A 17,312-nucleotide genomic window follows, 5' to 3' on the forward strand; every position below is an offset into this window, starting at 1 on the left:
CGTTAGCTAGATGAGTGCAAGCCATAATTTTATGTAGCAATTTATTATGTATATATTAAAATAATGACCCAGTGAAACAAAATAAATGTCAAATTACATACATATCTCTGAATATTACCAATAGTTGCCAATATAAAACACACTTGCTTTTTATGTTTATGATCAGTTAATATGACTATATTTTATATGATTGTTTGTTGTCTTATCTGGGAAATCTGTACAGTATTTACTTACAAATGTGAAATTGTAAAAACATGTATAAATCTGAAAATGTCTAAAACTTCAGTGGAAGAGGCTGACAGCAGTGTGTACCACATCTGGCACCACCAGGACCACAAGGAACAGGATGACACATACATGGGCACGTCACTTTTTTCATTCTTATTATCTTATTGTTGACTTAAGGGGTATACCCCCAGGCAATTTTAACAGTTTAAAAAAAGCGAAAGACTTGGGAGACATTGGAAAGTGAGCGCTCTGAGCCTGAGAGGGCAGCAATTGACTAGACGTGAGACGTGAAAACGCATGATTGGTTTGCATTGGTTTTGCATGGGTGCAAAACGCATGATGCTTTTGTATGGGTCCATGCAAACCCCCTTCACCCTTCTGCAGCCTGGAACACTCACCACCTTCAGATGACTCCAGGGCTGATTGCTGTGAAATTCAACAATTGTATGACAATATACATTTGTATCTCTCTGTATAGATTTGTTAACACATAGGGCTTGATTAATTAGTAATCTTATCTTGTGCAAAAGTTAAGATGCTTATTTTAAGAAGAAACAGGGACATAAGAGTGAAGTTAAGATGGATTTTCATCTTAACTTAAGAAATTATTCACTTACGCAGTGGATTTTGCTTCTTATCTCCCTTTTCTGGGCATGCACAGAGTGGATTTGCTTAAGATAAGCAAAAAACGGCAGATAAGAACACTAATGAATCAGGCCTGTAAAGTAGCAATGATTCTACCAATTTCTTAAAGTTTGTTAATAGCTAGAATTAATTGATAAGCTGCACCACTTACAGACTATATAATATGCAAAAAGCTATTGGCATTATAGCAGGAATCCTCCGTGTTTGTACACCGGATCCAAGAGACCTGCTTATATTATACCTACTCGGCATATCCTTTATTTTTACAGATGTAGAAATTCCTGAAAACCCTGAAGCCTATGTTAAACTTACTGAAAATGTTCTGAAAAATTCCACTGGTAGGCTAACGGCCAAGATATAAAATATAACTCCACCAAAAGTAGAAACTCCAACTCCATATCACATCTTCATACATACAGGATCACATTATCTAACCTAGTGCTGATGTCATATTTTGACACATTCTGCATGGTTATTATAGAACTGCTTATTAACATAGTACCATTACAATTAACAAGTCGCAAATAAGTCACTCATTTCTTTTTAACAATTTGGAAGTCATAAGCAATAGTGATGTTTGGATCTTTCATCTAAAACAATATGCAGACTACCAATAACAGAGCAGCTTCCATTCTGTGGTTCCGTGCACAGTCACTAAAAACAAATGAGTCATCACAATTCTGAGAATATTTGGTATTTGATAACTGAACACCAACTAATGTCATAGGAACACTGCTGTTTAGTTCATGTCATTCATTGACATGAGACAAGCACATAGTTTTTGGCATACATATATTTCAAATTATGCTGCTATCAATAGAATGAATGATTCAGAAGCAGAGGGCACATGGATCAGCAACAAATAAATAAAATGAATAGGAACAGGGTCTATGAAAAATAAAATTATACTGAATCAATCAATATACCTCTCACATTGCACATTGTATTCACATGGTGATATTATGCTGCAGTTGGATCACAAAAGTCTGGACAGGAGTTAATTGATTGGTCCATTAGTCACCATAGTTTGTTCTTATTAGCAGAACTGGATGGATTTGAGCAAGTTTGTCATTTACTCACCATAATCCATAACTCACTATAAATATGCGTGACTCTTGGCTAAATTAGGCTTCTCTATATTAACTGGTTGTTGATCTTGTTATCATAGTTAAAGTAGTAGTAGCTTTAAAATATATATTGTCAATGGCTATTAAGGATTAATGATCAGAGCCTCTATATTATATTTAACTATATATACATGAAGCAGAAACATAATTCATACTTACGGGTATATTTACTAAACTGCAGGTTTGAAAAAGTGGAGATGTTTCCCATAGCAACCAATCAAATTCTAGCTTTCATTTATTGCATCCTACAAATTGACAGCTAGAATCTGATTGGTTGCTATAGGCAACATCTCCACTTTTTCAAACCCACAGTTTAGTAAATATACCTCTTAGTATTGATTTTGTGGATTTTATTTGTCATAAAATCTGTGGGGTACGTTTATTGGGCCTGATTCATCTTGGACGTAACCTGCACGTAACTTACATTTCAAAAATTAGCACGGAACCTGAGTGTAATTCCGACCGTATTCAAAAACCAGTGGATCTCAATATACATTTTCATTTTAATCTGGGTATAAGTACGCTCTGGATAACAGTAACTTGCCGTATGTAGACAGACAGAACAGAGTGCAGGATATGCACATGTATATGTTCAATATAAAGTCCCAGCAGAACATAAGCAAACAAAATATTTATAAAATAAATTAACATCTCTTAATACTATAATCATTAATAAAAAAATATGTATTAAAAGCAATTTTTCAGTGCTATCTAGTGGCACGTATATGTATAATTTTTAAAATAAAATCTATGCCATGTCAGCCATCAGTTGGTACTTGCACCTGGTGTTGATGCAAATTTTACTGCTAAATAACACGTACTTTAGAGAAACCTGGGATTTGGCACCCGCCACTTCCCTTCCCAGCTACTGCCCTACAAGTCGTAGGCAGTTGTGTCATTTGCATTCAGGCATGAATTGCATTCTATTGCATTCATTGCCATTTCTAGCCCATTGTGTTAAATACCCTTTCACCCAATTTACCAGCAAGGTGCAGTTTATATTATTGAATTAGTGTAATATTATTTTGGGATAACTGTTGTTCCATCTGTATTTATAGTTTAAATAACATTTTTTAAAAAATAATTCTTTACTTTGTATGGTCATAAATAAACATACACATATTATAACAGTAGGACAATATAGTTATTGCAGACCATTATATTACAGAACAAACATAATAGCACAAACAATAAAATAGAGATAATCATTTTTAAGAATAATCTGGTTAGGGTAGGTGGGGAGTAAGAGATCGGGGGTAAAAAACAAAACAGGGGCGGGGTGTACAGGACTAGTAATGGAGAACAAATCTCATTTTTATCCACAGAAGTATTAACACCAGTATTGCAGACTTTAGTTGTTCCTACATGTGCCCTGTGCATTAAAGTACATACCTATCTGATTCTTCCCATTTTGCATTTTAACACTCCAACAATAGTTAATAATGTTATCTGCATGCTAGCTGCATTCATTCTTAATTTGTGTACTATGCAATCTCCTTCAGTGCACAAAGTTTGACAATTCAAAAATCATGATTGAAAGAATTCTTTTCTCAGGAGAGTCCGGCTTGTTGGAAACGCAGATTCGTCAACTGGACAAAGCTTTGGACACCAGCCGCTTTCATTTACAGCAGACAGAGAATGTTATTCGCAGCAGGACACCCACTGGGCCTGAGTTAGACTCCAGTTACATGGGCTATGTAAGTATTGCCACTGGGGAACCATTCTGTATATTCTCGATCAATGCTTCTGAAATGTCAGAACTGCTTGTTTGCATCATTAATGCCTTCCAAGCAAACCAAGAAAGATAAAATTCTGTTGGGAAATCAAGATTTTTAACTACTTACATATATTTTTATCTTGTTGATAAAATGTGTTTTTAAATCACAATTAATCATTTTTTGTTGTTGTTGTAGCATTAGTTTTATACAGTCAGGTGGGCTATGAATGCTGAATTGTGTATTTTTTCAGCTTTAATTTTAGGGTAGACCCCTAGCATGTACTGACTACTACAGTTAATTTAGAACTATTGGTTGATTTTGATATTGCTTGCTTGTAAAAAGTGCATTTCACCTACCATATATGATATCATAAGCATGATTTGTGTCAATATTAATTTAGTAACTACAGTACTAAACTAATGCGTGCTCAGTTAACACCTTTTCAGACATACCATTCATGCCATCAAGTCAGTGGGGTAAATCCATTTGCAATAGCCCATTGTAGAAAGCAAAATGCAATGTAGAATGTAGAATGCAAAATACGTATTTATGTAGCACACTAATGTTACCTTAATATGCAATAATCTACAATATGGACAGATTTGTTTATTCATTTTGTGATATTGCAGGCTAATAAAGTCACAGCCCACTTAAGCTTGGAGCCCATTAAATTAGAGTGTCTGTATAAACTGTTGATTATAAAGCTCAACTATTACAGTTTTCTCAGTATGCAGTATAGCAGTAAACTGATTATCATTATGTACTGATTTAGATAAATATACAGCTTTTAGGAGTGCTTTTATTTGGGAGAATGCTTATGCAAGCTAGTTTTAAGTGAGCAGGAATATATTATATGTTTCAGCTAATTAGAACTTCAGAACAGTTAGTTAATCGCCTGTAGCTAGATTTTTGAAAAGCAGCAACAATACGTTTGAGTTTGGTCATAGACTTCATAGATAAACATACTAAAGAGAAAGGCATCAGAATAGTACACTAAATATTTTATCATAAGTAAATAATTGGTGCAGCTCTTAACATTACAATGTATACAGTGTAACACAGGGGACGCGGGGGGTGCGGGCATTACACATATTAGAATTACATCAGTCACGAGTTATATAATTTGCCTTTTTCAGGAGAGTGAATTTCAGATCAGGCAGCGTGATTAGTGGTGGGGTCTTGCTGTGCTGCAGCTGCATAATTTGGTTTAGGTTAGTGTTTCAAACTCGGAACAGTTTCAGCAATGACATTCTAGCATTACATGCATACACTGTCCTCGTTTGTGCTGATACACTCTAAGTGACCCTGGTCAATCTCTTTCTCTCTGTGTACATATATGTGTGTAAAGTCCGGCCCCCCTCTAAAATAAATATATATATATATATATATATATATATATATATATATATATATATATATACAGGGTGATTCAAAAGTCGCAGCACACCCTTTTATTTCAAAAACTCTACAGGAATTGGGCCGATTGGCCGATTTCAAGATGGCGCCCATGTTTGGTACATACCGTAAAAGATAGACCACGTCACCCGTACCTTACTGGAGTATTCAGGTTTCCCAATTTCCTGTAGAGTTTTTGAAATAAAAGGATGTACTGCGACTTTTGAATCACCCTGTGTATATATATATATATATATATATATATATATATATATATATATATAGTATATATTAATACAGGATACAGGGGAGGGCTGGCAAATTTCAGCCCAAAGGGCAAGGCTCAACTCAGCTAGCCTTTAGAGGAAAGAACTTCAGGTGGCCCAGTGATGACAATATCAGTGAATGGAGTTTGATGGCTTTACGATCAAAGCAGTAGAAGAAGTTGCAATATATTTATATACTTGTGTACTTTTAGCTTCCTATGGGAGATGCAGAGGAAGCTATGAAAGTAGAGGTTAACCTGACTTGATATCTTTCATGCCATCAAGTATGTGGGGGAATGTGTATGATGATGCTCATTTTGTGTAATGAATTGCTCATTTGGTGTTCAGGGAGGTGTGCAGCCAGGTAAGACTCTTGGGAGAATTCTGGAGTCTCCTGGACATTCCAGAAGAGTAGGCAACTATACATATATTTATATTTTTATATTTGTATTTTATTTGCTGTTTACACCAGATGAAGCTTCTTGGAGAGTGTCGGGGGAGCATAGACACTGTGAGGCGAGTAAGCGAGAAATTGAAAGAGGAAGAAGAGAAGTTATCTGGTTTCATTAATTTGAACAGTACAGAGACACAATCTGCTGGTAAGTTACATTTAAAATCTATGTAAACATGTCAAACCTCACATTCTCTATAATGCAAGGATGTCTGATTTACCAAATAACAAATTAGACATATTTAAAGAGGTTATTATTTTTTTATTTTTCATGTATATTTGTCCAATGTAAATATTATTTGATAGCTCTATGAAAATATTCTTGTTATATGATTTAGCCTAATTTCTATGATGGTGATTTTAAATCTACTTGTAAATCTTAACTTTTAGTACAGTTGTTGACTTCTATTCCCCAGAATCTCTTTATTCTTCTACAAGAGCTCTCCTGTCAATCTTACTGACTCCTTTCAATCTTACTGATAATCCACTCATGATACAATCTCTTGGGGGCATGGCCTAATGGCAGGGGATGCATGTGACATAAGTGGAGGTGGGGGTATGATGCAATCAGCAGCATGGTCAACTCCTGAAAGTATGACAGAAAGCATGCAGAGAGATAATAGGTATTAACACCTGACTTTTCGCCCAGTCTTCATAACATAACAGTATGTCTAGCATTTGCTTTTTCATGTACTAGGCACAATTAAGCAAACATAATTTTTGATGTTTTAGTCTATTTAACAGTCTGATATATTGATGATCATATTAATCCAGGAATCCCAATAGTCCAAATTTTGGTGGGACTGTCCCAAATCTAGTACCCGAAAGGGATGTGATATTGCAGAAAGTGGGTGTTTCTTCACTACAAAATGAGTTTTTTGGGTGGATTTTGGATTGTATTGGATTGGGGTGTGCTTTAGGTGGAGCATGGTTGGGGCTTATCTGTCCTGGATTTTCTTTCCAATAATAATGCCACACTCATATCACCAGATATAATATTGGCAGGAAAGTGCATTAAAATATATTAATTTTATTATTAGCTTCCTTACACCGCTTTTGGTATAACATAAGTTGTGTCTATGTTTTAAACCAGCATTAAAAAGGGGAGCACATAATTACTGTATATAAAGCTAATACAAATTTATGTACATACTGCGTGTGCTTCATTTAAATACTCATAACAATGCATGTTTGTAATAAATACACACACACATTCAATAAGGCTGCAAAATAGGTTTGGTAAGTCTCAGTAGCAGGAAATAGAAAATGGAATGATGGGAGATATGAATACACATGACCATCATCAGTCACTATGCTAATACAATGGAACATGTCCAGAGAGCTTGGGATTAAAGTTTATCCATTTGGACCATTATCCCTGCAATATAATCTACTAAATAATGATCATTGCCTTTCCCCACACTGTCCCTGGTATTACTCTTATTAAGGTCCTCATTTACAGTCATGGCCAAAAGTTGTGAGAATGAAACAAATATTAGTTTCACAAAGTTTGCTGCTTCAGTGTTTTTAGACCTTTTTGTCAGATGTTGCTATGGTATACTGAAGTAAAATTACAAGCATTTCATAAGTGTGAATGGCTTTTATTGACAATTACATTAAGTTTATGCAAAGAGTCAATATTTGCAGTGTTGACCCTTTTTTTTGAAGACCTATGCAATTCGCCCCTGGCATGCTGTCAATCAACTTCTGGGCCACATACTGACTGATGGCCGCCCATTCTTGACTAATCAATGCTTGGAGTTTGTCAGGATTTGTGGGTTTTTGTTTGTCCACCTGCCTCTTGAGAATTGACCACAAGTTCTCAATGGGATTAAAGTCTGGGGAGTTTCCTGGCCATGGACCCAAAATTTCGATGTTTTGAACCCTGAGCCACTTAGTTATCACTTTGCCTTATGGCCAGGAGCTTCATCATGCTGGAAAAGGTAACTGTTCTTGGATGGTTGGGAGAAGTTGTTCTTGGAGGATGTTTTGGTACCATTCTTTATTCATGGCTGTGTTCTTAGGCAGAATTGTGATTGAGCCTACTCTCTTGGCTGAAGAACAACCCCACACATGAATGTTCTCAGAATGCTTTACTGGTGACATGATACAGGAGTGATGATAGCGCTCACCTTTACTTCTCCGGACAAGGGTTTTTCCAGATGTCCCAAACAATCTGAAAGGGGATTCATCAGAGAAAATGAGTTAACCCTAGTCCTCAGCAGTCCAATCTCTGTACCTTTTGCAGAATATTAGTGTTGTCCCTGATGTTGGTTATAATTAGAGATGGTCACTGACCCCCATGTTTTGGTTTTGGATTCGGTTTTTGGATCTGGATTACCGTCGTGTTTTGGTTTTGCAAAACCGCCCTTGCGTGTTTTGGTTTTGGTTTTGGTTTTGTTTGGTTTTGTTTTGCAATTTGTTAAAAAATTACATTTACTGGTGCTAAAATAACATAATTTAGATATTATTTTGTAGCTACATTATTATTAACCTCAGTAACACTAATTTCCAGTCATTTTTTATTCAATTTTGAACACCTCCTATGTCACAATATGATTTTCATACACTTGAAAAGAAAAATTGCTGCAGTTCTTGCCAGTGAAAACAAAAAGGCCATTGTCATGCCTGGGCATAAGACCAAAAATCCACTTTAAATTATTTTTACACAAATCCTGGCAAGAGTTGTCTATCCATTTGTAGCGTTTTTAAAGCCACACTCAGTAGAGGTAGGGACCTTAACCATCTGGGATCCTCATCCATGTTTCGTCATTTTTCAGCGAGTTATTGGAAAACTGTTGGGAAAATCAGAAACTTCGGTTAAAAAAAATAACAACAAGCATTCCAGCATAATCTACCTCCCTTCTCTCATCTACATCCCAGCACCTGCAATCTTCCCCCCCCAACACCTTCATAATCAATATCCTCTGAACCAACAATTGGCAGTTAAACAATCCTCTGCAAGAGGAAGCAAGAATGAAACCTGTCACCCAGTCACAAAGCGGATCACAGACGCCCTGGGTACTATGCTAGTGTTAGATCTGCGTCCAATGTCCACTATTAATACAGTTGGTTTAAGACATTTAATTGTGGTGTTCTGTCCCTGTTAGCAAATGTCATCACTATACCATTTTCCTAGAAAAGCTAATTCTCTCCTGTACCGGAAAGTTCCTAAAAATTAAATTATTGGGCGACAAAATGGCATTCTACCCACTGTACACTTAACCACAGATATGTGTACAAGCGGAACTGGGCAAACTAAAGATTATATGACTGTGAAAGCCCACTGGGTTGGTCATTCGACCTTCCCCAGCATGGACAGCAACAGCATGTACCCAGGTACGTCACATTTTTGAGAAGTAGGCTACTCTGTGTATCAGCGGCTTCAGTAAGAGGCATACAGCTGACAAACTGTTCCAAAAACTAAGGGATGTCATTTAAAGATGGCTAATCCTGCTTGGACTCTCCTGAGGATATGTCATTTCTGATTACGACCCCAATATTGGTCAAGCATTACAGAAAATTATAGTGTGCAATAAAACAAAGTAAACTATATTTTAATTGTACATTAAATACTTAATTTTCTTTGCAAGGATCCCAGACTTATCAACATCTTGTTGGGACATCTTCTCCTTCAGTTTCTCTGGCAACTGCTTGTTGTAAAAGAAATTGCTTTCCCAAGACACCCAGTGGTGATGCAGATGAGTCCGCTCAACATTTTGATATTTGCTGTGCTATAAAAGAATTGCCCAAAACTCGTGACAGCTCTGCCCTAAAATCAACTAGTCATTCCCTTTGGAAGGCCATTATCAGCAATTACATCATACTACACAGACTTATATGATGGTGGGATGAATTAGTATTGTTTGAGGAAGATTATCACTAAACCCCGCCACCTCTCCTGTTTCGCAGTGAGCTATGGTACAATAAAATGTACATATATATTACACCAAACATTATTAGTGAAAATTAGGAAAAATACAGTTTAATCCCTGATAGGCCCTCCACCATCCTTTGCATGTTAATAGTAGGATTGGTTGGAGTTATGGTCAAGGTCACACATTTTTTTGACAAATCCTTCAAACCAGCCCAGATGTCAAACTGTTGTGGTCTGCCACCTGCGTCATCCCTGCTTGTGTTTGGAAAGTGCATATTGGTGCTAGAACCTCACGTGCCAGAACTGCTCCCACTTGTGCCACACTGCTGCAGGACTTACACAATCAACCGCATCCTCATCATCGGATACCCAAATCTCCCCCACATCCTCTTCTAAAGACAAAGTGTCATCCTCACTTGGTGTATCACCGGCTACACTCGGGCTGTTCAGGCACACATCAGCAGAACTGCTGAAAGGGTCCTTCTTTATGGTTACACTAACAGAATGCTCACGTTTAGACATCCCACTGTTGGATGGACTCTCCACAGGGATTGGTGTCATTTCTGATTCAGAGCAAACTTTTTCCTCTAATGCCTTACTGTTATCTTGCAGTTCGGCTTTGACGCGTAACAGTAGTTGTGCACCACTTGTAGGCTCGGTAACATTTTTGGATCTGCCACTAATAGCCAAAGGTGAAGGCCTCATTCTTTCTTTGCTACTGCATGTGTAGAATGGCATGTTGGCAAAAAAATTTTTTATCGGCACTTAACTTTTGCTCAGTAACACTTCTTTTTCGCTTCAACACAGTAAAATTTTTTGGGGTTTTGGTTTTTTGGACTAATTTCGAAACACTGTGTAGTTTGACATCGCCTTGCCCAGATGACGTACTGGGAACACTTACATCAGGACTGGTGACAGAACCTGGTTGCTCATTCTAATCATATGTGGACTGCTTTAAATCCATTCTGAGCGCAAAGCACTTGTAGTGGTAAAAATTATTTGGTAAGATACTGCTGACAAATATGACTTTTGACAGCCAGAAATATTTATGCACAATTAGGGGGGGACACCCCAAAAGCACTGGGGAGTGCTAAAAATTATTTGGTAGATACTGCTGACAGATATGACTTTTGACAGCCAGAAATATTTATGCACAATTATGGGGGACACCCCAAAAGCACTGGGGAGTGCCAAATATTAAAAAAAAATAATAAACCTCTATCCTCCTCTCTTCTTTAGCGATTTTTGTTAGAGCAATTGCAAGAAGAGAATTGGATTCTCTGGCCCTGCTCCAATCAGCCTGTGACTACACCCTGATCTCTCCCTCTGTTAAATGGCGATGGATTGCTGTGGGGGCGTGTATTTATAATCTTGAAGTATCGCGAGAACCGAGCCCCGAAATCCGACGGCGTCACAATGATGTTCGGCCTCGATTTGGATTTGGAGCGGGCAAAGTTCGGGTGGGTTCGGTTCTCGGGGAACAGGACCCGCCCATCTCTAGTTATAATGTGCAGTCAGATTTAGAGTTGGGATGGTGGATGTCCTAACTCAGCTCTAAATGGCAGTGTAAACATAAAGCTGTCCAGTATTTGTGTGTTACATGCAACAGCAGCCAGTATTTTCAATGCATGCAAAATCATAGATGCATTTGTACCCTTTGCATTGTAACATGACTTGCCCAGGAACATTTGCTCCTTTTTTGGCTTGCTCTAATTCTAAACTGTTTGATAATGCATCTCACAGTGACTGTAAAGTGGGGCATGCACTGATCTGTGTGTATGAAGTTATTACTGAATTGCTACAATTACATTTTCTGTTTGTTTCTATTTCTGCTTTTTTTTCCCCATTATTTGCCTATTTATATTAACAGTATTTTGTTTTGCCATGTCATTTTCTTAGTACTCAGGACTTATATATTTTTCCATTTTTTTTACCTTCAATCCCTTTACAGAGTTAGTCTGAGGAGCTGTATTTTTAAATCTTAAATCAATTTTCTTAATTTAAATAAGAATCATGGCAATATATGCGCATAATGCCATTCAGCTAGAAAGAATAAACTGAATGGAGAAGATAAAGCTAGTTTGGTAAAATGTGCTTGTTTGCTTTTATATGTTATGGAATATAATCATTTCTAAAGTGAAGAAGATATTTTTAAGGTTTCTGTGGAAAATGTATCCCTGTCTTCAATTTTCCAGGTGTTATTGAGCGGTGGGAGTTAATCCATGCACAAGCCCTTAATAAGGAACTCCGAATGAAACAAAAACTTCAGCAGTGGCAGCAATTTATATCAGATCTCAACAACATTTGGGATTGGCTGGGGGACACAGAGGAAGAGCTTGAGCAACTGCACCGTCTAGATGCTAGTACCGATATACAAACTATTGAACAGAGAATCAAGAAACTGAAGGTAACTTACTTAATCAGCTATAGTAATGCTGATATTATTGATTGATGGGGTACAGGCATACTATTGGAATTAAAGGGGAAGCATCTTTAAAAAAAAGTTTTTGAGAAATTTTGGAAAATAAAAAAAAATAGTTTTGTAATTCATTGCTATTCTAAATAATATGACTAATTTTGTTGTTATTCAGTGTTTTCTTAGTCACCTCATTTTGTCCAAAATGTCCACATCTTGAAACAACCTAAACCCTATTTCCCTACCTACCACTTCTCTTTCTTAATGTATTGCTGTGGCGACCAATGAGAATCTGTTTGATCATCATAATGGGAGTATTTAGAGTTACAGCTCCAAACTATTTAACTGATATTAGTCTACTCTGGTAATGTGGTGCTGGAAGAGAGAGACATGGGGCAGATGAAAGCTCATTGCATTGTGTTTTGATAAGAACATGTAATATTATCAATGCAGAAGAAGGCAGAGAGCTGTATATGTGATATTTTCACTGCCCAGTGCAGGAGATGGTCTGTGCATTACGTAATGAAATGGACTCTACATTGTTTAACCAATTTAGACACTGTAAAACATTGCATCTTTTGGAGCGTTTCATGTTTGGTTGTACCCTGGGAATCTTTTTGGTTGACGATAATAACCATCTTTTTTCCACTTGCCTTTTTCCAGGAAATTCAGAAGGCTGTAGATAGTCGGAAAGCTATTGTACTGTCCATTAACTTGTGCAGTTCAGAGTTCACTCAGGCAGATACCCTAGAAAGCAAGGAACTGCAAGAACGCCTTAGCCAAATGAACATACGATGGGACCATGTGGGCAGCACATTAGAGAACTGGCGTTGTTCACTACAAGATGCTTTAATGCAGTGCCAGGTATATATTATCCTTGTTTTAATTTATAGAGTATTCATGCGGAGTCTTTGGTACAAAGCCATTCTGCTTAACACTACATACAATAATAGAGGCTTACTTGCAAAAACTTATTCTTCATACTTAGGAATTAACAAAGAATGAGGTTAAACTGTAGAATCGGATATTGTACTTGTACACCCTTATTTTGCAGATGGGCAATTTGGTCCAAATTAGGGCTTTTTAGCCCAAACACACCTATTGGACCTGCCTGATCTGTCTAATTGGCGCATGACATAAATAATTTTTAAAGTATATTAATAAAACACCTCCAAATATCAGAAAAACATAATTTAGACACGTTGCTTAATGCAGAATTCCAGCTGTGATGCTCAAACCCTTTACAAAAATATTTCAGGATTTAGCACATTGCTCTAAAAACTGCTCCAGAATTTGAAAAAGTGAGTAGCAGATAAAACATTTGATATTGCATGAAAAATATTGGGAATTGTTGTTTTAGACTTTTTGTTGGTATATCACCATAAACAACACAAATAATAGCGACTTATAATTATAACATGTTTTTTTCTTTTTTTTAAGAGGCTTATATTATTCTCCTTTGTACTTTGTTTTCCCATTGAATTCTGAACTTTGAAAGAGCTTGTTTTACTTCCATTGCCAAAATGTCAAACATTATAATCTCAACTCTAAACAGATGAATGAACCTGAGCCTTACTACTAGTTACACTGAACTAAAGAGAGAGCAACTGAAGCTAAACAATATTTTGATATGTGGAATTAAGGGTAAAGTGTGCTACCTTACTTATTACTGGAAATAGAACAATTTAAAGAGGAACTTCCATCAGAAATAGTAATCTTAATTTAAAGTAAAACCATTAACCATATAACCACAACTTACTTGAATAACTCCTGATATTTGAACTAGGACTTGAAGGTTTAGTAGTGCATACTAAAGTCACATTACTCTATTTGTACACAATATAATAATGCAATGAATTGTTATATATGCAACAAAGAGTAGGTATTAATAAACTCAATATTCACATTTTCAATATAAAATGTATTTAAATGCAAAATAAAAAATGTAATAGAATTAAACTAAATATAAATAACATTTCCTTAAATAGATTTTAAGTTAAATTAAATGACATCTGTTGTTTTTAATAGGAAGCTTCTTTCCTACAGTAGTCCAAATGCAAATGGGAATTAAGTACTGCGGATAGAGAGTTGTGACTTAATATAGTATAGTTGCAATGCTAATGACAGTATTATCAGCTGGAGGAATCAGTACTCAATTAGTGCAGCTGATCGTCATCATCATCATTGTGTATCATTGCACAAGCCCTCATATGAGATAACCATCCTGGCAGGAATATCTGCATCAGTGTCCAGGTCTACTTCAGTCACAATAATGTGAACATGCCCGTACTATACTTGGCCTCCGTTTGCCTGCTCCTCCCCTCCTCCATTCCACGAATCCAGGAGTAAAGAGTTGTAAGTGTAATAAGTACTAAAATCTGTATACAGACATATGTATATGGATTGTTTTGTGTTACACATGCATGGTACGGAAATGCATATCTTACACAAAAAAAAATATGTCCTAACTGACACTTAGCAGCATAGTAATTTTCTATGGTTCCAAATATCGCTAAGGAGAGTAAGCTATTCTCAAGATATCTGCTAAATGGTGTCTTTATCTTCACTTGCTGGTTTCGGGCAGAAGCCCTACTATCAGAAATTATTCCAGTAAATTGTGGTACCCAGAAAAATCCTTTTAATTAGACAGAATACATTTTTATAGTGTTTGAGCGTAGTTACCCTTTGTTCAGCAATGATCCATCTTGCTAAATTGGATGAATAAATGAACTGTCCTGTTAGCAGCAATATATACTATAACCAGGGCTGGCGCTAGCTCTTACCATAACAGGCGGGAGGTGCGAGTGGCATCCTCTGTTCCTCAAGGTTTTCACACAAATGGAGGAGCAGCAGTTACTTTACATATAATAACCCATCTGGCTACCTCTTCTCCATGTCGGCAATCGGCTCTCTATGTTGGGGCGCCCTGGGGGCATTTCAAATATCTGCCTAGTTTTGCCTAATGGTAGCATTGGCCCTAACTATAACAAACTTTTTACTGCCTCTTTTAACTGTTAACATCTCGGGCTTCCTTTCACTATCTATTAGAATAGAGCATGTCTATTGCCACCGTAGTATGGGAGTGATGTGGATCTGTATGTACATTGTTTCCTAGAATAACCACAGTGCTAACGCTAATACAATTTTCCTTGTGTGTTCTATGGTAGGACTTCCATGAAATGAGCCATGGGCTGCTACTCTGGTTAGAAAACATTGACCGAAGAAGAAGTGAAATCCTTCCTATAAATCCCAATCTAGATGCTGACACCCTCCAGGACCACCACAAGCTGTTGATGGTATAACTAGATATTTTTTTTCCATAAGCAAACACAGAGAGGGTAACTCGTGTCTGGATATGTTGTTGTGAGTGCATTCATAATTGCAGTAGCTGGCATTTGGGTGGTAGGGTGATGGTGCCATGCCAACTTTGTATGCCACCCCACATGTCTGCCCTTTGCCTCATTTTGTTGGAAACTAGTCCTAAAGTTTTTTTTTCTCACTGGATATCCTCTTGTAGGTCTATTCTCTCACCCTCGGATGGATGGTTAATTGTTAAAACACCTTGAAATCTGCAAATACTGTTGCAATTATTATGTTAAGATGATATTTAAACTTGTAGCACAAACCTTGCTGATCTTATCCTTGTGTAATAGCAAATCAAGCGTGAGCTGCTGGAGTCTCAGTTAAAGGTGGCATCTCTGCAAGACATGTCTTGTCAGTTACTAGTCAACGCAGAGGGCAAGGATTGCCTTGAAGCCAAAGAAAAGGTGCATGTCATTGGGAACAGGCTCAAAGTGCTCTTGAAGGAAGTCACTCGTCACATCAAAGAAATAGAGAAAATACTGGACATTTCAAGCAATCAGCTGGTAGGTTTTGTTTTTACAGTTAATTTATTGTAAAATTTCAGAAAATAGTAGCAATATTCATTTTTCACATTTCTGACTTTTTTTTGCACTAGTGTACAAAGTTCAGCAAAAACGTCATGACTAATTATAAATATTGAAGAAAATCAGAAAGCATTAGGATGCTTTTATGTCCATATATGAATGCTTTTAAAATCAAGACTTTAATATGTAGCACTCACTATAGATATTATGAGAATTAATAGCTTCCAATCATAGCACTGAATAAACATAATGGTGTATTTTTAAAAGAGTTATACATATTATTGACTGACAAGTTGATATGTAGGTTCATATGAAATGTGATTGCTGCTTTTGGTGCCATGAACATATTGGGACACATCTGTAGAAGCTTCAAGTGGGATTTCATTTAACTTTCTAGGGATCAATAATGGGATGAGGTGAAGAAGCACTTTGTCTTTGTTTCATCTTTGACATTTATGTAGGAAGCATTTTGTTAATTCTTCCTACATAAATGTGGGACAAATCATCAAAAAACTGTTCATTTTTCACAAGATCCAAGCTAACTTTGTCATATTCAGTCAATATTTAAAGACACAGGTAACTATTTTCTAGACAAAAGTCCTCATGTGACTAGTATGTATGTTCGTGGTAAACTACTTTATAAACCAAGGACAGTATTTCCAAATAGCCCAATCTCTTTGGCAATAGAAGCAGACGTTATAGTTCCAATATGTGCCTGCAAATGTGCAGAATATCTAGGAAAGCTAATGTGGAGGGGTCAGCCAAACTCCTTGGCAAGACATTTGACATGACATGGCCCTGACTGTAGGTTGATATTTTTAGTACTAGATTTTGGTCCTTGTATAAGTGTGTATATGTTGCCACATATTATTTGGACTGTATATAACATTCAGTATATCATATTTTTCTTTTGTTTTATTTTTTTAGACATTTTCTGCACAAAATATATGCAGATTCTTTCTCTTTCTTTTGATGTTAATAATATTTTGAAGTGCTATAGTCTTTATATTGTATGTTATTTGTATTTGTTCCTTTGTTTCATAGTAATTCCAGTTCTTTTCAGTGTTCATGCTCCATGTTGGGCTGGTGTGTGATCATGCAGTTAACCTTTAAATACACGATACTCTACTATATTGCCATATTGTTTAATATTTTTGTAATATCAGTGAACAATCAAGTCACTATCTATTGCTTCTTTGTATCATACATGCTCTAGGGGTCCATTTACGTTTCAGACCTATGGGCGGTTCCTTTGGTAATTTTAAATTCCAGTGTGGGTCTTCTCTGACTGTTGGTTCAAAC

The 17,312-nt window shown here is 36.6% G+C and overlaps 1 protein-coding gene across 2 annotated transcripts in view; it reads left to right on the plus strand.

The window, feature by feature from the left end:
• The window catches only part of SYNE1 (spectrin repeat containing nuclear envelope protein 1), a 334,503-nt gene that overhangs the window by 304,535 nt on the left and 12,656 nt on the right, over positions 1-17,312 (plus strand). For both annotated transcript variants that reach the window (XM_075203581.1, XM_075203580.1), the window contains 7 exons: positions 1,143-1,211; positions 3,555-3,697; positions 5,852-5,978; positions 11,903-12,114; positions 12,787-12,987; positions 15,291-15,419; positions 15,777-15,989. In XM_075203581.1, coding sequence (XP_075059682.1) covers positions 1,143-1,211; positions 3,555-3,697; positions 5,852-5,978; positions 11,903-12,114; positions 12,787-12,987; positions 15,291-15,419; positions 15,777-15,989 — 1,094 coding nt within the window. The remainder of the gene's footprint in view (positions 1-1,142; positions 1,212-3,554; positions 3,698-5,851; positions 5,979-11,902; positions 12,115-12,786; positions 12,988-15,290; positions 15,420-15,776; positions 15,990-17,312) is intronic.

The sequence above is a fragment of the Mixophyes fleayi genome, chromosome 3, assembly GCF_038048845.1.
Source record: "Mixophyes fleayi isolate aMixFle1 chromosome 3, aMixFle1.hap1, whole genome shotgun sequence".
Taxonomy (NCBI): domain Eukaryota; kingdom Metazoa; phylum Chordata; class Amphibia; order Anura; family Limnodynastidae; genus Mixophyes; species Mixophyes fleayi.